We start from the raw sequence: 19,780 nt of genomic DNA on the forward strand, positions 1-19,780 counted from the left end.
ATCTAGGAGGCACAGTTTTTAGTATTTATTTTTTACAATAACAAGCTGGAATGAAAACAAGTAAAAATGAAATTAAAGTAAAAACTTTCTATTTCTTGTCTTTTTAAATTTAAGGAGTAAAAAGTACAGATAATTGTGTGAAAATGTAAGAAGTAGAAGTAAAACATAGACTGAAAAATAAGTACTCAAGTAAAATACAGATACCCAAAAATTCTACTTAAGTACAGTAACAAAGTATTTGTACTTAGTTACTTTACAACTCTGGAGTTGACGTATAGGAAAATGTGCAGTCATGTTGCTAATCAGATTTTAAAGCACTGATCAAGACAGAGCAAGACTGCACAAAGCTCAAGATTCACATAGTATAAAAGCCAAGTTTTATTGTAATTGCAAAAGTTGTGCCAAACCTGAAGTGAACAGAACTACTGGAGCAAATGCATAATGTGTAGAACTGACGTTTCTACCAACAATTAGTTTGAAGGATCACCTTAATCTGATCCGTAATAGCATCTGGGATGAAAAGTGCAAGGAAATGTGGAGCTGAGCCCATTTTCTATCCTGCCAATCTACTACTTCATCAACCACCTCCACCCTGCACTTATTAATAATGAACTGCGAATGAAACTTAATGTATGTGATAAAAAATATATAAGCTCGTGGAAACCGTGTGAGGGCTGACTTTTCGACTGAGGCACTGCACTTGAAGACCTGACTCCTGCTTTGCGGCTCCGCTCGAACCCACCGCTCTGATCGGTTTTATGTGTTTTTATGTACAAAACAAGGTTGTGTTGAATAAAACAGCTCAGCGATGCTTTTATGTATCACTTCAATGTTTTTACATGTCTAACAATGCCAGAGCTCTGATCAGAACTGATGTTCTATAAGTCTGTTTACAATTGCTGTGGTCAAAATGAATTCTAATCATACCTGTAGGCATGCCAGACCGAGCTGCCGTTTCAGACAGGGGTTAATTATTTCCACCGCACAGAGTAATTGCCACAAACTCTTCTCTGGATTAAAGATAGAAAATTAATCAGTCATACTATGTACTTCAGTACTTAAGGGGCTGGTAAAGTGATCTGCTACTTAGCAAAGACAATTAAAGAGAGTATACCTAATGATAGAGGGTGTGTGTGTATTTCTGTGATAAGGATATCCCAGTAAAATGTGGCACTCTGTCTCCCATTTAGCTTGAAGCACAATAATATAAAAAAACAATATTAAAGATAATTTTCTGCATAGTGATGCGTATTTTGTAATTTCCTAAACAAAACACTAAAAATAATTTATTTCATCTTTTACAGGATGAGCTACRACAGCATTTTATACCTACAGTGGCTCGTATTCTGTCCTTTTGAAATATTTTTACAACCTGAAATTGAAATGGATGCCTGACCCTTTGAAGCTGCCGGACCTGATACTTGCTATGTATTTACTTTGCCCTCTTCCATGACAGTTATTACATCAATTAGGTCAGAGGCTCCCAACTGTTATTTTCCCAGGAGCTCACCCCACTTCTTAAAGAAATGGGCTTTCAAATGTGAAAAACCCTGGTGATGAAGTGCTTCTCTCTGCTCAGACTGCAGGTCCTCCCTCACTCAACATTGTTTTCAGCGCCATCTTGTGAAAGAACGAAGAAGCAAGAAGTCTGAGCACACCTCTTCAGTACTGATGTGCAGAGCTTACATCTTGAGACAAGATATTGAAAGAAAAGGCTTGGAGGTTCTAGATAAATAAAAAATATTTATACATATATAAAGATTTGCAGATGGCAATGGCAAATATGCAGCTGATTAGGACCTTACCATGAGATTAACATGTCTCATGTTGAGRGATAAGTAAAAAGAAACTGTTCAGCTTGAAGCTGTAGACCAGGATYATTCAGGGACCCACAATTATTAAAAGCCAACAGTTCAGGAGCYGGATATTGGGGTTGGAGTTTGCCTGATAATGGTAGGGGAAACACTGCTTTATGTAAAACAACAAATATTATCTTTTACCTTTTAAATTAGTTTATTTTGTTACACTAAATCATAAATGTAATTATATATTTAAAATCTATTTTTATATACAATTAAGTACAAAAAATTTCCATTAGCATGCCTGATGGAAGTCACCCGCAGGTCACATCTGGCCCCCGGGCTGCCAGTTGAATAGCCCTGCTGTAAATTTTCYAAGYAATGACAAAGCTTTRCACAATAAAATWAAAACAATAAAATAAATGAATGCCCTATAGCCTTACTTAATGAAATGCATATTGCCCGCTGCCTTTTGTACCAAAGTATTAAACTAAAATGTTATGATGAGAAGAGTTAGAGGTGTGTCAAACTTTGTTAGTGACGTTTTGTGCAATTTCACAAGATTTCATAAGATTGGGCAAGATGAGATGGTGGTTAAATAATGTGTTGGGCATGACTCTCAGCTACTACCTGATCAAATTTAGCTTAATATGGTCAGTTTGATGTAGCAGCTAATTAAAACAGACACTAAAACTTTACCTTGTAAGAGTTTTTCTAAAATCTGTCCACTGGTTAATGAAAAATGTTGCTAATGTTACAGACAAACAGAGCACAAGCATCATCTCACTTAGCCAAGTGATAAGCAGTATCTTGTTTCACAGAAGCAAAACCGGTGAACATTTGAAACAGAAGCTTCTTGCAAACATTTGTTATGTAAAAGGCCATTAGAAACATTTCCATGAGTCTACATATGAGAGGAAAGGAAAAAACATAGCAGCAGTGGGGTCAAGTTGAACAAACCTCTCACTCGCTCACAAAGCTCAAGCTGTTTCTGTTCTTATACACAACTTAGCAACAAGGTCACTCTTGATTTATTCACCAAGCTCCCAGTGATTAGATGTACTTTCGAAGAGTACACAATATCCCCAGTCCTTAGAATTCAGACATGACTGGCGAAACACATTTATTTGAACATGGCAACATTTAGTTCATCACAAAAGAGCACGTAAGGCAACACAGAGTCTTAGATATGAAGTAAAGAATCTCATATATTGAAGTATTTTGTTGCAGGACATTGTAAAACACTTTAAAGCAGGGCTATTCAACTAAATTGCTCCAGGGGCCAGTTACTGCAGGCCAACAGCTCAGGGGCCAAACATTCAGCAATTACAGTCGTTATGTAAATAAACCAAGTATTACAAAGATCTGTTACCTTTGAAATAGTTCATTTTGCTGTATTTAATCATGAATACAACATGCAGAACCCTATAAAAGTAGTGATAATTAAAAAAATATCAAAAACAAAAGTAACACAGTATGCCTCCTATTTGACACAAATATTATTTTGACATCTCTAACTTGCCAAATTTTTAAACCAATTTTATTTTCACTTTTGTAGTTTTATATTCAACTGCTTGTAATTTAAACTGTGCAAAGAAATGGTTTTTACTAGCTTGTAGCCAAGATTCTGATGTTTCTGTAGATACCAAACATGTCTGTTTAACTGAACAATCTTATAGTAATTAAAGTAGAAAACTGGGGGTTTGGGCTAACAAGATGAATGAAGCAAGTGGCGGGCCGGACTTTGGTCACTTGTGGGCCGGATGTGGCCCATGGGCCACCAATTGAATAGCCCTGAGTCTGTAGAGACTGTAGGGAGGTGCAGGTTCATTGTCAGGATAGGATTTTCTTAACAACAAATTAACTAGTCGATCAACAAGTAACTTGAACAGCTTTTCTCTCTCCAGGGCCAGCACGGCTGATGTCACCTTGATTGCTTCTGTTGCTATATAATCCATTTTTCAATTAAATTATAGTCTTAATAATTTGAATTAAAATGGAAAAAAGTTACTTTATATAGTGTCCCTGCACAAAAATATAACTTCAATTTAACAAACTGTCTGCTGAGTACCCACCAGCTGTGAAACTTCACATCAGAGTCTGGAAAAGAGCTCTCAAGGACAGCAAAACCCAGTTGTCACACATTGAACCATCTTGTTGTCAGTCAGGTCAGAAATGTCTCCACCTAGTGGTGATGTGGAGTTCCGCGCATGAGTGCCGACCTTCTCTTGTTGCCATGGTAACCCATTGACTTGAGGTCGTAGWGGAATATTTCACGGTTAGCGTAACCGGTGGTTATATACCTAACCTCTCAGAGCACAGGGGATATAAGCCTGTGAGTATTTAAATGTAGGTTATTCATGTTGTTTTATGATCCACCAGATGGACATTTTTTCTTCAGGGTTTATTTGTGACATCAGTGCTAATTGTAAGCTATGGATAGGATTTCATCACCAGTCTTGGATGAGCACTCATTCAGACATTCCATTCTGTGAAACAAACTCAGATCAAAAACATGATACAATAATAAGGTCATTCCAAAATGCAACTTGTTGGCTTTCAGGAACACTCAAAGAAATGAAGAGAAAACACTGTGGAAGTCAGTGAATGTTACTTTTATTGACAAAGCACAGGGAAAAAAAATGGAATCACTAAATTCTGAGGAAAAAAGTATGGAATCACTCAAATTGGAGGTAGAAAATAAGGACAAACCCAGTCAATTTTCTTTCCCTAAATGGACACCTGCCTCAGATTAGATCTGCTCGTTGGTCTGCAGGTAAAAACACCTGCAGTCATGACACCTTGGAGGGCTGCTGGACGAAGTGGAGTGGCAAGAACCATGGCTCCAACAAGAGAAATGAAACAAAAGAGTGGATTGTAAAACTTCTTGAAGAAGGTAACTCTTCACGCATGGTTGCTAAAGATGTGGGCTGTTCACAGTCAGCTGTATCCAAGATATTGACCAAATACAAACAGCATGGAATGGTTGTTAAAGCCAAGCGTACTGGTAGACCAATAAAGGCATCAAAGCGTCAAGACAAACTACTAAGGCCATTTGTCTTGAAAACCGAAAAAGTACAACTAAACAGATGAAGCATAAATGGAAGGAAGCTGGAGATAATGTATGTGACCGAACCGTAAGAAATCGCCTAAAGGAAATGGGATTTCAATACAGGAAAGCTGAAAGAAAACCGTCATTGACACCTAAACAAAAAAGAACAAGACTGCAATGGGCTAAGGAGAGGCAATCATGGACTGTGGATGACTGGATGAAAGTTATCTTCAGTGATGAGTCAAGAATCTGCATTGGACAAGGTGACGATGCTGGAACTTTGTTTTGGTGTCGTTCCAGTGAGATTTATGAAGAGGACTGCCTGAAGAAAACAACCAAATTTCCACAGTCCTTGATGATATGGGGCTGCATGTCAGGCAAAGGCACTGAGGAGATGACTGTGGTTCATTCTTCTATCAATGTACAAGCTTACATTGACATTTTGGACAGTTTTCTCATCCCTTCAATTGAACAGATGTTTGGAGGTGATGAAATAATTTTCCAAGATGACAATACATCATAGGGCAAAAACAGTGAAGGCATTCCTTGGAGAAAGACACATTCAGTCAACGTCATGGCCTGCAAATAATCCAGATCTCAACCTAATTGAAAACCTGTGGTGGAAATTGAAGAAAAAAAGTCCACAAGAAGGCTCCGACCTGCAAAGCTGATCTGGCAACTGTTGTCAAAGAGAGTTGGCACCAAATTGATGAAGAATACTGTTTGTCACTCATCAAGTCCATGCCTCAGAGACTGCAAGCCATTATAAAAGCCAAAGGGGGTGCAACTTAATACTAGTGATGTATTTTAAATGGTCTTTTGTTTATCTGTTTTTCATGATTCCATATTTTTCCTCAGAATTGGTTGATTCCATATTTTTTTCCTCTGTGCTTGGTCAATAAAAGTAACATTCACTGACTTCCACAATGTTTTCTCTTCATTTCTTTGAGTGTTCCTGAAAGCCAACAAGTTGCACTTTGGAAYGACCTTATTATTGTATCATGTTTTTGATCTGAGTTTGTTTTACAGAATGAAATGTCTGAATGAGTGCTCATCCAAGACTGGTGATTCCACACTTTTTGACAGGGGTTGTAGATGTTTCCCTGCTTCGACATACCTGATTCAAATAACTGACCTGCTCAAAATGGCATCAAGTTTAGCCATTTTCTGTCTGTGATTATTTCATTTAYGTCAGATGTGTTGAAGGAGGGAAAGATCTAAAACATGAGACACGAGGATCAGAGTTGGGGAACTCATCTGTAATTTCCCTACATGGGATCAATAAAGTATCATTCACTCATTCATGCATTCATTCGTTCAGTTATCTGTATGATTTATTTATTGATTTTTTTTTTATTTTAGGCATCAAATTAAGCCCAAATGCAGTTTCCTTTGTCTGGAAAACTGTTCAGATATCTGCCAAACCAGGCGAGATTGGTAARGCTGTGTAAACCAGTTACCACACAGTGCTGCAATATGCTTCTACAAAAGTTTCAAAATACCTCCCTCCATTTTTTGTCAGTTGCTTTTAATTATAGTTATTTTCTTAATTTCCTTTTCTTGCTTATCCTTGAATTCAAAAGGAGCACTGTGGCTTCTATCCATTTGGAGACGATTGTGCTTTGTTTTCAAACGTTACCCAGTCCTGGTTTGCTGTGTCTACAGTCTTGACACAGAATTTAGCTTGTGATTGGTCAAGGGCTGCTGCTTATTTCTGATTCTGTTTGTGTTTTTCCTGTAAAAGATCTTAAGACATGGTGAGTCTGGTTTGGGAACCTCCTCTCTGCTTTCTGCAGCTGATGTGGTTTTCTTAGCGTAATTAAGCCTTGACCTTTAACATGGACTGGAGCAGTTTGTAGCTGAGTGAAGCAGCTGGGATGAGTCAGCACCTTTTAGTCTGAGGCCATGGTTCTGGATCGGAAAAAGATGGAATACTCCTTCTAGGTATAATATGAGTTTCTGCCTCCAGTGAAGGAGCTTAAGTATTTTGGTGTCTTGTTCATGAGTGATGACAGGATGAAGTGAGAGTTAATCTGACAGATTGGGGCTTTGTTCATCGTAATGAGGGCTTTGCTCTGGTCTGTGGTGGTAAAGATGGAGCTTAACCAAAAAGGAGAAATTCTCAATTGTCCAAATGSATTCCAACCTATGATCGTGAGATCATGACCAAAAGAACAAGCGATTAATGTGCTTCTTTTATAGAGTGTCCTCGCTCAGTCTTAAAAGGAAAGTGAGACTCTTTGTCATCTGGGGGTTGCTGTCCTTAGAGTAAAGTAATCTGCTAAGGTAGTTCAGGTGTCTGATTAGAAGGCCTCCTGAAAACCTCTCCCTAGAGGTTTTAGTTTTCACTGAGAGGACACCCAAAGACAGTCCCAAAATTTGCTAGAAGGACTACATCCCTCCTCTGTCATGGGGAGACAGAGAGTGTCTCTGGAYGGATTAATCTATAGCTCTCCTTTTTAAAGTCATCAGTAATTATAACTGAATTTCCCTTCACTGAAATTTCACATCCTAGATTATACAGTAAATCTGAAAGTTATAATGTTAAAATAAAACTTTTCATTAATCCAGTGACCATCAGCCACATTTATGTAAAACCTGCATTGACACAGTAATTTTTGTTTCAATATTTAATCTTTCATACACAAAAGAAACACACAGACAAGTAGACGGAAAGTACTTTATTTTTCAATAGCTGACAAGAGTGGAAACGTACTAAAGGAGTTGGTTAACACACGGAGAGAAAACAAGAATCCACATAAAGCAGACTCCAGTGGATAAAGAATTAGTTACCACTTCAGTGTGTATAAAGGCTGTTAACACCAGACGGCACTTCACACTGAAAAGGTCTGATTCAGTGGAAAAGTAACAAAAGTAGACGCAAAGTCGTCAGAATGCAGTTTTATTAACTTCTACAATCGGTGATGTATGTTATTATTCATTCTGTAATGTAAATATATATATATTTTTTTTCAACAACTCAACCGAGGACTGCTGTTCTTCAAAACTGAAATTAAAGTTGCCCTGAAGAATAAAACATGTAAGAGCTACATTTTCCAACACCCTCAAACTTATGCCTTGTCTCATCCATCAGGGTGTGTTGTGAAAAATTGAGGACTGATGAAATATTTACAAAGCTAAACTTTGAACTGTTTGAACAAAAAAAAAAAAAAAAAGGACCGAAGCACCCAACATTCTGCCTGCAAATTACCAGAGCTATTATTCCTGTTTTAGAATGTGTACTGGTAAAAGAAGGGGATTTGTCTTTTGTTTCTGTTTGACTATAATACAGCTTTTTATCAGCAGCTCCATACACTCTCTGCAAATGAGCGTATAGGAGTTATTGTTTCATCTTTTCTGCTGCCCTGTGCTTCATTCCTTCATGCTAGTGCTTTACACACAGCATTAACACAACAAAAAAACTAATCCAACGTGTTGTAAAGGAATTACAGCACTTCTTACTAACTCTCCCCACCTCCTGTGAATTGTAGGCAGATTCTTCTGTTATCCCTCCCACCTTGAATTTCCAGCTGTGAGAGGGCATCTCAGCAGAAAATATCCTGCTGTGAAATAAGTATGTCAACAACAACAACAGTGGAGAAAGAACCAGAATTGTCGGCACAATCTTCTGAAAGTCCCCACCTGTGTTGTGACGAAGTTGGAAAAAAACAAATAAGCCTCCATGTCTTGACTGTCTCACATGTTTCTGTTTATTCTCTCACTTTCTGGGTCTGCGTGGGCGTGGACAGAAATTCTCAGTCTTCATCGTGTCCAATTTAAAAACAGGAGATCATGTCTGCAACTTGCATTCGTCCGTTTTCCATTCCTGATCTTGTCTGGGGGTCGCGGGGAGCTGGTTCCTATTTCTAGCGAGCAGTGGGCGAGAGGMGGGGCACACCCTGGACAGGTTGTCAGTCCAACACAGGGCCACTGACAGATGAGCACTTAGGGCCATTTTTAGAATCCMCAGTTAACCTAACATGCATGGTTTTGACTGAGAGGAAAACAAAGTACCCAGAGAAAACCTACACATGCATGAGGAAACCAAACAAACCCCTTGTCATATTAGTTATAAGTATTTATAGACATATTAGCTTTACGTGGCAAGAGTAGCTCATCACTGGGTCAAACTGTCTGAATGTTGACCAGCATTTACCTTGTCATGACCTGCTTGCCAGTTTGGATTTGTAACTCCTGTAGTCCTSTCATTCTTCACCTGGTTAATCGATAACATATCTTTATGACTAAGATSAGACGTCTGAACCCTGCCGTTGCCAACCTCCCGCAACTCTGCTGCATAATGAGCAAGAGCCATAGAAATGTGAGCTATGTGTATCATTCACTAGTAATTTTACTATAGCGTAATCTCTAGAATTCTTTTAAATGCAACAATGAAGCTACACACAGTCTGTAATACCAAAGCAATAAAAAGTGACATTTTGTTAATCTCTCCTATTATTGTTATTATTATTATTATTATTATTATTATTATTATTATTATTATTATTATTATTATTATTATCATCAAAGTTGTTATACCATCTAATAATTTGCACTGTAACATAGGATAAGAACTCTCCTTAAATTGTGCATCATAAAATTAATCWAATTCGATTGAATACTCTGGTAAATAACCTATTTTTAGCAGTAATTCTTTACGTTTAGGAGACTAAATTACTTCCTTTTATTCGTGGAACTTTATTTCATGTGCATCGAGGATTAAAAACCCTGATGTTAAAGTTCTTATCTCACCTCAGCAGTGTGTTCTTATCTGTAGCACCGTAAAAATGCAAGTCAATTTGCTTCAGTACATGGATGGAGTGAGTCGGCTTGCAAACTGAACAGGACATYTATTCAGCTACAGTTTGTCATTTGTCTGTACTGATTGTGCATAAAGTGTTGTTTGAAACAGGGCAGTTTTAAGTTATGAAGACACCAAAAATGGATATTTACGTGGTATCAATAGGTGGCAGTAGTATCACACTGTAGCAGAGGTAGTAATTAATACCCTGTGCATGGGATCATACCTTTTCCTTTCCGTAAGTATATATTAAATAGCCTTTAGTTGTGGGGGAAAAAAAAGATGAAACTGTAATTACCGTTTATCCGATTCTGCCTGTGCAGGTAACATGACCTTATTATGGGATATTTGTGTTTATTTCAATCCATTACCAAAACACGACGTGTGATTCAATCAAAGAGTCACTGATGCGTGTCATGCTGTTTATTAAACAGTGCAGTGACGAAGATGTGATCCTCTTTTCAGCTCCCTTTCATGAAAAAGAAAGAAAAAAGAACTAGAACAAGTGCGACACTCCCTTTTTTGTCACAGATTTAAAAGCGTAAAATAATTGTATTTTGCATCTTATCTCATAAATTAGAGCCCGTCCAAAGCTGGTATGGAAATTTTTGACTTTAGTCATGGAACGAGCCTCTATCACATTGAAGCTGCGGGATTTTTAGAGGCATGACGAAGCTAAGAAGTTAGTCGATTTTCACGGCCAACTAGGGGAGAAAACATGACAGATTTTTGCCTCACACTGACATTAATGGGGTGAGCATCTTTTTTGAGCCGAGGCTTAGTGCGGAGGCTGAGACGCTTGTCGTGTGAGAGGTCATTAGCAACATTTACATGGCGAYGTACATGTAAGAGGAGAGGAGACGTACCAGCATGGAGGTCAGGTTACAACACCCCCCGTCGCTATGTAATGTCACGTTTAATGAACCTCCCACCCGTTCTCAAAGCTCATGACTAAATCAACCTGTTGTCTGTGCTCTAAATTATATACAACACAGCAGTAAGAAGACTGCCACTCATACTCCCCTCTCTGCATATCTTTAGATGGAGACTCTCTGCCCTCTATCATTAGATCCAGACGAGACAACGTCTCACAATAAGGTGTGACGCTTGCTCAGTATGTGGCTGCCGTGCGCCGTTTGTAGCTTCAGCAGACATTCTGTGATCTGTCAGCCTCATGTTGAAGATGGATGTTTGTGAAAAGCTTTGCTCTCTGCATCCTTTTTATTTTTTTCTGCTCCCCTGCCGGCCTGATGACCAGATGGGTCAGTGATTGTGTCGTCGGGGCTTGGCGGGCCCCTTCTGTTCTCTGTGAGTCCCACTCATGGGACTGAAACCCCTGAGATACGAATCATAAAAAAAGCAGCACCACACGGACTTGCAAGCTGAACTGAGACATTCAGTCACACTCAGTAACTTCCACAGTATGGTGCAAAAAGTCTTGAGCCACCCCTCATTTGTGCGCGTTCTGTTGCTATCAGCAAGAGTTTTCTGTTATYTTATAAAGACGTTTGAAGTATTGGTTCTCAGGCTTTAATTTGAAACATTGGCTGATTTTTTTCCCACTTATTTTCTGCCCTGTTTAAAAAGATGGAAGACAAACAGCCAATTGAAGCCTTAAAAAAACAATCACTCCCTAGTGGCTGACTCCAGTATATGTCTCACTTCATGATCCGCTCCATGTGCTGCAACTGTTGGAAACTAGACAACAACCTTAAACTGTAAAAATATGACTTTTCATTTGTAGTCTCAACAAGCTGTGTGGCAAATTTTGACCAAATTTTTGTGTTTGATTTGCAAAGGACAACTATATACTGTACATTACTGCATCGCCCACCGCCGGTGTTTTTATTTGATGTCAWTAAAAATAGATTACGAGGTCATGATTAACAGCTTTGATCGGCAGCTGTTCCTGAGTCAACTTACAGTGATGGAGACACAGCTACACCTGAAAAGACCGGTGAGGGAAAAAAACACAAGTTCTCACTTTCATAAATCTGTCTTTCAACAGGTTCTGGCCCAGATTCATGTTTCTGACCATTTCCAGACTAAACTTGTTAAACTGAAGWTTTTACGTTCTGTGAAAAAGGCAACAAAGCTGACAAGTGGAGAAACAGTATCTGAAATTTATGACTTTTGTAAATAAAATACCCGAACAAAAATCCAAAGAGCTGAACAGGACCTAAGAGATGTCTCATCTTTCAGTGTATCATCTTTTGCACACGTGTCAAACTCAAGGCCCTCAGGCCAAATGTGGCCAGTCATGGCATTTTATGTGGCCCACAAGACCTTCAAAGATATGTTAATGTCTTTAAAATAAGCTGCTTTAAAGCCAGCATTGACCATAAATTATGCATTTAATCACATTTTTGCCAGTTACCTTTTGTGCTGCTCAGAAATACTGAGAAGTGGGAATTTCCCATGTACACGTCGTAAATCACACTCATGTATACGTCGTAAATGAGTTTGGTGCTAAATTCAAAACCCTCCAGTGGGAATTCTCTGTCAGAATTCAACATGGCGGATACTCACAACTCAACAGTAAGTAAAATTCTAATACTTAATAGTATTTCTGTATTATTTATTTCATATTTAGTACATAAAATACTTTTCAGTCTTTATAAGAGGATGTGTCAAAACCCTGTTTCTATGCAGGAAATACCACAATGAGCTCAGTTACTGTTTGTTAGCTGTGCTCAGCCATGGCAGTGAGACRAGAAATGTAGTGTTTTATGTTTTGTCGAAGTTAAACATGAAACACTGAGGTTTTTTACAGCTGGCTCTTTGAGGGCCACCATAATGCTCATGCGGCCCAAGTGAAAATGAGTTTGGTGCTAAAATAATATTTTATGCATATCAAATTATGTTATCTTGATATAAAGACTGTAAACAAAGGATGAAATGTTGCATTTGCAAAAAGCAGCTAATTGTAATTTTTATGCCTAAATAGTCAGAGAATGGCAGCTTAAAAACATGACTCAGAAAATGTAGATGTACTAGAGGTGCATAAGAAAAGCACTGTTCAAAGACAACATTTAAAAAAAAAGAATTTCTGGCTCTTGTAAAGCTAAAAAAAGAGTAAKTAGGAGTTTAAAAGTTTTGCACAACAATGTTACAATACAGATACAACTCATCACATTCCACTGTTTCCATGGGAAAGGCAGTTCTGACAGGTTTGACCGATTACCAGACAAATTAACAAAAGATGTTGTAATTCTCTTGAATGAGCTGCAGGCAGACGTGTTCTTTTGTCATTACAGACAAGCTGTTGGAGAGGGTTACATTATTGAAGTGATATTTTTCTTGCCATGTCATGTGGAAATTTAGTCAAGTCATCTTCAGCTGCTATTGCAGTCCATTAACTCCATTGTGAAGATRCATAATTGATGCTGCCTTTGGGTAGAGTTTAATCAAGTGGAGATTGCTCCACACGTTGCCACTATCTGAAAAATGAGAGAACACAACCCTCTGCAGTGTAGTTTGGGTGGTAAGACTATAATTCACACTTTGAATTGATTTATCATCAATTGACTTTGAACTTTCTGCATAATGGCCAAAGAAAAACTCCCGGTGCTTTAGTGTTTGAAGGTGGATTTGTGTGAAGGAGTTCCAGAATGTGACTGAACTGGGATCACTTTTAGAAAKAATGAAAACTAAGATCATTTTATGTTGAGAATTGCCAGCCTTCTTTAAAATCCATTGAGTGGTTCATGATACATGTTGCTGACAGATCACACAGCACTAATCTACTCCCTACAAATTTGTTTTTTTAGATTTAGTTTTTAATTCATCTTTGTTTCGTGTGCAGCGCTGTCACTCCCAGCCACCTCACTCTTTGCTTCTCCATATTTTGTTTCTCTTCAGGAATTAACTCTGCTTTGAAACAAAAGTAGAAAAGAGGTTGGATGTGAAATTACACTGTTAATGCCGCTGCTTGAAAAAAAAATGCAGGCTCGGCTCTCTGGTCTCTGTTCAAAGCCAGCCAGCACTTAAACATCTCTGTCAAGTCGAGCTGAAGCCACAGGTGATCTGCCTTTGGTTTAAAAATGCTGCTGGCTTTTGTTTTTGCCCTCAGCCCGAGCTTTGATTCACTAGTTTAAAGAGAAAGAGTGCCATTTTGCCCGACGCAAGAGCAAGCGTCTGATCTTTCATGCAGCCGAGTCAAAACAGATATTTAACGTAATCACAAGGTACACGCACGCTTTTGCACATCTTTTCACCGTGGGTATGTTTGTGACAGGGAAAATAGGGAAGCCGGCAAAAGATTAGAGCTGCAATGTGCTGCAAATTCTGAAGAGCACTTGTCTCACTTAGACAAAGCAGTCAATGAGATTCATGAAGTTAGATCTGAAATTTTCTGACAAATGAAGGGAGCCTTACYTTGTGCCAACATTTTAAACTAAGGTCTGGCTCAATCTGTTAGTGCTCAGAGTAGGTGAAGTAAAAGACTCTCTGCTACTACCACTCCACATTAACCATTAGCCCACTACAACTAAACAGACATTTAGACAGAGGCAGTTATAATATTAAATGAGTAATASCCATTTTTGTGCTGGCTTAGGTCAAAAAGCTGTGGCATCAAGTTAACTGTAAACGTTCAAAAAGTTAATCAGTCATAGTCRTGCATCTTATGTTTGCTGTGTGGAAGTTTAATTCAAACTGACGAGTAGTTTATGACATATTTTTGCCAACAAATAAACACGATTGACTCTAACGGTTGTAGCTATTTCAAATGTTTGCCCAATTTCTGTAAAAATGACTAACAGCATTTTAATGTGTTCAGTAAGTTTAATTAGTTGTTGCAGACATTTTTAAAATCTGACAYGTTAAAAGGGGATTATTTTCTGAGAGTGCCATCACGCCCAGTCGGTCATGAGATATTTTGCTAACAGACACATGCACACACAGACAAAACACACACGATTTCCTGCCTCGCATGTCTGTGAGCAATGATAAGCATATTTGAAAGTTGAATACAGAGGAGAATGGACATAAAGGCAAAGGGGAGAGAGAGAGAGAGAAAAAAAATATTCCTCAGACGGTGATCTCTCAGATGACTGAAGATAAAGGAGGTGACTGAGCTAATTGTGAACTGTCAGAATCCATATCTCTAATGACTGTCAAATGAGCAAATTTCATATGTATTCTCTCCACCCACCCAACTCCTCCCCACGGGGTAAACGTGGGGGGAGATAGGAATAAATACCAGGAGACACTAATGTGATGAGAATGATGCCTGGTCTCTTCCGCTGATTAAAAATGCAATAACACTAATAGAAACACACTCTTACACACACACACACACACACACACACACACACACACACACACACACACACACNGGAAATTGACTGGGTGTGTCCTTATTTTCTACCTCCAATTTGAGTGATTCCATACTTTTTTTCCCTGTGCTTGGTCAATAAAAGTAACATTCACTGACTTCCACAATGCTTTCTCTTCATTTCTTGAGTGTTCCTGAAAGCCAACAAGTTGCACTTTGGAATGACCTTATTATTGTATCATGTTTTTGATCTGAGTTTGTTTTACACAGTGAAATGTCTGAATGAGTGCTCATCCAAGACTTTTTGCCAGGGATTGTGTATTTGATTGCAGTATGTCACAGTGGTTTTAAAATCAGTGTTGTCATTGAGTGCTTCCCAATATGGGCATGCATACGGTGTCTCATTTAAATACTACTGTGAGTATAATTAAATTTGCTTCCACCAATATCTGATAGCATCAGCTTTGACACACATTATTAAAGGTCATGGAAATGAGCAGTATGTTATGCATGCTGATTTTCAAAAATAAATAAATAAAATCCAAAAAAAAAGAAAGCAGAAGAAATGCAATCACAGAGCATGATTAATACGTTTTTCCTCCTTTCTAAAATGTAGTTGTAGGCGCTCTGCCTGCACCAGTGATGCTACTCTCTCTCTCTCTCTCTCACACACACACACACACACACACACACACACACACACACACACACACACACCCACACACACCTGCTTGCTCTGTGCATCTTACGCAGCGTAAGGTGTCGCTCTGTGGAGCAACAGATAACAAATGGAACCCAGTGGACCCAGACTAATATATTTACTCAGAAGAAGACGCACTTTGAAACGCTTCCGGCATCACTCTTTAAAAAATACTAAAACAAACAGCACATCAGCTGTAGTCCCTCATAATTTACTCCTGAGCTTTTTTTTTCCCCACATGATGATTGTTGACTCTGAGGAAGTGTGGATGTTCTGATTCGGGTCTAACCAGTGGCTGTCTTMCTGTACCTACAATTAGAAAATGTCAGTATTTGATGGGAACTTCACTGTAGGTGTTTCTGAGAGGAACCGAAAAAACAATAAATAAATACATAAAAAACTGCAGGGGAAGGGTCACAGTGAGCTTTTGAGTACAAGATACAGCAAAGAGGGGAATGAGTAGACTGAAGAGTGTCTTTATTCACCCTGTGTTATGTCAGGCTTCACGTGGTCACTGACGGGAAGCAGATAAGGTTTCACTCCGGCTGCAGTCGGATAATTGGACATTTATGGAGAGATAGGAGAGCCCAAGGCCCAGGAGCCATGAAACAGAGCTAATCTAGACTCAGCATCAGTAAATTGTCTGTGAAAGAGCGCATCAGGAGCCCTGACAAGATAAAGAAGGCTTTCCTCAAAGGCGGAGCTGGACCGAAGTGACACAAAAAACTCAAGACAAGGAAGATGAAGAAGAAGAAAAAAATGCCCAAGTCTTTTGGTGTTGGTGACTTTTACACATGAGACGCACACTGAGGTGCACATTTTCTCAGAGCGGCCGTGTCACCTTGTCATCCAAATTGGGTCATGTAATTCTTCTGACAGCGAGGACAGTTTTGACAACTGTGTGACTCAGAAGCTCTTAGGAGACAGAACTTTTGGCAAGCCTGCTTACATTTTTAAAGAGTCGAGAGAGAGAAAAAAAAAACATATCGTTCAGAATCAAATAAAGCAACTTACGTAAACTGTAGCTAAAGCGTAAACAGGGTGATTGTCAGCCATTATAGGCAGAAACTTCAGCTCTCAGGACGCGGTTTGTCTTGCACTCAGTCGTCTGTGATTAGTTTCCTTCCTTTGATGTATTTTCCATTTGATTCTCACAGGAAGCTGCTGCCTTCGGAGCAGGTGCACACTGAGCAGGTGGGCCATTACGTAGGAGCCTTGAGAGACTGGAGTCTATGCTTCGTACTATTTTAGGGGGACGGAAACCAGTCCTGGATACACCAGCCTTTTCAAATATCCTTTCGAGGACCTGACTTGCTTTTTTTTAATACCAAGGTGCAAAGATCTTTTGCTTGAGCAGTTTAGCCTTTATCTATTTTTTTTTTTTTGCTGAGCTGCAAATCTAAACTCTGTTCAGCCCCCACTGATTACAAGCACACATATTCTGACACAGGCAATTAATTTGCCTGGGGAGAGGCTAGTCTTAATTGGGTATAAGTGGGATTTTTCTTGGCTGTGTGCAACAAAAGAAAAAAAACTACATTAAAAAAATGACAGACTGCGCGCATGAAAAGTGAAGACCATCTGGTCCCACGGGAGCTGAGAGAGATGCCAAACAAATGAAAAGAGAAACAAAAAAAAAAAAACCTGAGTGATGGAGAATATCATTCCTCTCCCTCCTCCTCGATTATTTTTTTGACACACACACACATACACATATATAAAGTAGTCATCGCTCAGTCATGTATCACTTGCCCAGCCTGGAGGGTGATGCTCACTCACTGGAGGAACTGAATTCTCTCATGCGTGGCCTATTCATATTTTTATATAATGATCAATATTGAAAATAGCAAAGTGATGCTTGTAGGCAGGAGGGGTGTGTGTGTGCGCGCGCGCGTGTGTGTGTGTGTGTGTGTGTTTGGGGCGGAGGGAGAATAAAGAGAGTTTAGTGCGCAATGGCTTGGTCATGAGCATTACAAATTGACCTGACATGTTGGATCCCTCTTGGAGGTGATTGGTGGTGAAACTTGGAAGGAGCAACTGTGAGAAACAGAACCAAGCAGATGACATGGAATGAGCAGAGGGGGAGGATTCAGCTGGTGAATGTCCTGTCCTCTCGCCAGGCTCCATCGCYGCTTAGCGAGCTCACTAATACGCTCGGCGAAGGGTTGAGATGGTTAGCCATCAGCTTTTAGACGCCCATTAATTGTACTTCGAATGAGCAAGATCACCGGCTACGACAAAAAACAGACAAAGTCACCAAAACCACTCCGATGTGTTGCTCAGTTTCATTGTATAAACAATAACAAACGCTTTTTTTATTATTATTATTACATGTTCATAAATTGACAGACATCACAACATACTTGCATGACTGCTGATGTGAATGTTCCCCCTTCATCAGGTCAAACAGACCCGGTACAAAACTATAGAAAACAAACATGCTTCCAGAAACACTTTAAAGCCATATTCCATATTTTAACAGAGTTCACACCTGCTGAAGGAAAACAAACTGCAGAAGGATGCAGAAGCTCATCGTCAAGTTTCTGAATTTATTTCTCATTTTTATTTTTTTTCTCTTCTTTTATTTTCTTCTTTTTTTGTCAAGTTTACATCAAATAGAACAGACATACATTGGCACATGCAAAGTGAACACTTTGTGGTGCTTTTCGTTACCATCCAAATCCAAACAGAACAAAGACTGGATATCTATTTTGTGTTCTCAAAACATGAAAATACTCTCAAATATTTACAAAATATATATATGTATATATACTCACAATGCCCATCACTCCAACATAAAAAAACAAAGAAAAAAAATAGGGTTGAATTTGTTTCAAAGAAAAAAGTTATAAGTGGCAGAGCTCGCTGTTCAAGGTCATTTAAACCAACTCTGACAGAAAAGAGGCACAGAAAATAAAAATAAAAAAACATCACTGAAACAATACAAAAAAAAGTAAAATCAGGTAATGGACACCTCAAGAGAATATGGCTTTAATGACATTTCAAAAAGAAAATATCTTGAAGCAAATCCGCTGTCGGGTTTTTTTTTTTTTGTGTGTTTCTCCCCGTCATTGGTGACCCCCCTCAGCAGGTGAGTTCATCTCTGTCAGAGACGGTGAAATGGGCGGGGCACAAACACAAGTTTACAACYTGCAGTTTGGTTCTGAGGGTCGACCCAGTCCTCACACACAGGCTCAGAACTCCTCTGTAGTGTCTGTTGGGACTCATGCATCAGGTCTCGATGAGGGTTGGATGCAATCCACAGTCCTGGAGTGCATAGGTACTGCAGGTGGTGCTGGGATGCCTGCGCTCTCTTTGTTTTTCTTCCCTCTGATCTCGCAGCTTCCCTTTGCTTTTTCCAATCACAACTAAAGAACAAAAAAACATTTGTTTCCAAGAACATCAGATCCTGAGGTTGTTGTAACTCACATATGTTTTCTTGGTTGCTTGACCTGTGAGACAAAAAAAAACAAAACAAAACAAAAAAAAAGTTAGACGTGCTTTAATCTCTGCCCAAGCAAAGTACGAGAAGAAAAGAAAGCCTCCTGCAGAGGTAAACAGACATCATCCACTTTTGCAAAAATAAAAAAAGAAGTCTTTCTGCTGTGCTGTGAATTTTTATCACCAGCTGTGTGCAATCACAAGCAATATTTTCCCAGACTCGTGTATCAATTTCAACTCGCGTGGCCTCCGCGTAAAGCCTCCCTTTCTATTTTCAGACATTAACTAGTGATAAAAAAAAACAAAAAAATCACAAACACCACAAAAGTGGGCACCAAACAAATGCTAGGGCATGCAATGTGATCCCAGTCTAGATTACCATGGAAACACATCAGAATGTGGCCGAGTGCCTGGTTGGCGTTTGTTTGTGTGTCCTGCTGCAAAAGCTTTCATTATGAGAACCAATTTAAGTCTCCAAACCTTCTGAGTGAAGGCAGATTAGCTTCTGTTTTTTATGTAAACCCTGGTCATTCTTGCTTGATGCGACTTTGTGAAAGGATTGTTTTGTGGGAAAGGTTAATTTTGGAGTTAATGTTTGAACCAGGCTGATGTGTGAGACTGAACCGAAAGGCAGAGAAAACATGAACGCAGTCAGCACCGACAGGTGTGTGTGTGTGTGTGTGTGTGTGTGTGTGTGTGTGTGTGTGTG

General features: G+C 39.1%; 2 protein-coding genes across 2 annotated transcripts in view; both read right to left on the reverse strand.

Moving 5' to 3' along the window:
• The window catches only part of LOC106523327 (poly(rC)-binding protein 4), a gene marked incomplete in the record, with an annotated part of 67,879 nt that extends 52,889 nt beyond the window's left edge, over positions 1-14,990 (reverse strand). Inside the window, 1 exon segment of the mRNA XM_014016716.1 lies at positions 14,941-14,990.
• A 2,913-nt stretch (positions 14,991-17,903) lies between these two features.
• The window catches only part of grm7 (glutamate metabotropic receptor 7), a gene marked incomplete at its 5' end in the record, with an annotated part of 63,196 nt that continues 61,319 nt past the window's right edge, over positions 17,904-19,780 (reverse strand). Inside the window, 1 exon segment of the mRNA XM_014016729.1 lies at positions 17,904-19,082. Coding sequence (XP_013872183.1) covers positions 19,033-19,082 — 50 coding nt within the window.

Source organism: Austrofundulus limnaeus, unplaced genomic scaffold (assembly GCF_001266775.1).
Source record: "Austrofundulus limnaeus strain Quisiro unplaced genomic scaffold, Austrofundulus_limnaeus-1.0 Scaffold3, whole genome shotgun sequence".
Lineage (NCBI taxonomy): Eukaryota > Metazoa > Chordata > Actinopteri > Cyprinodontiformes > Rivulidae > Austrofundulus > Austrofundulus limnaeus.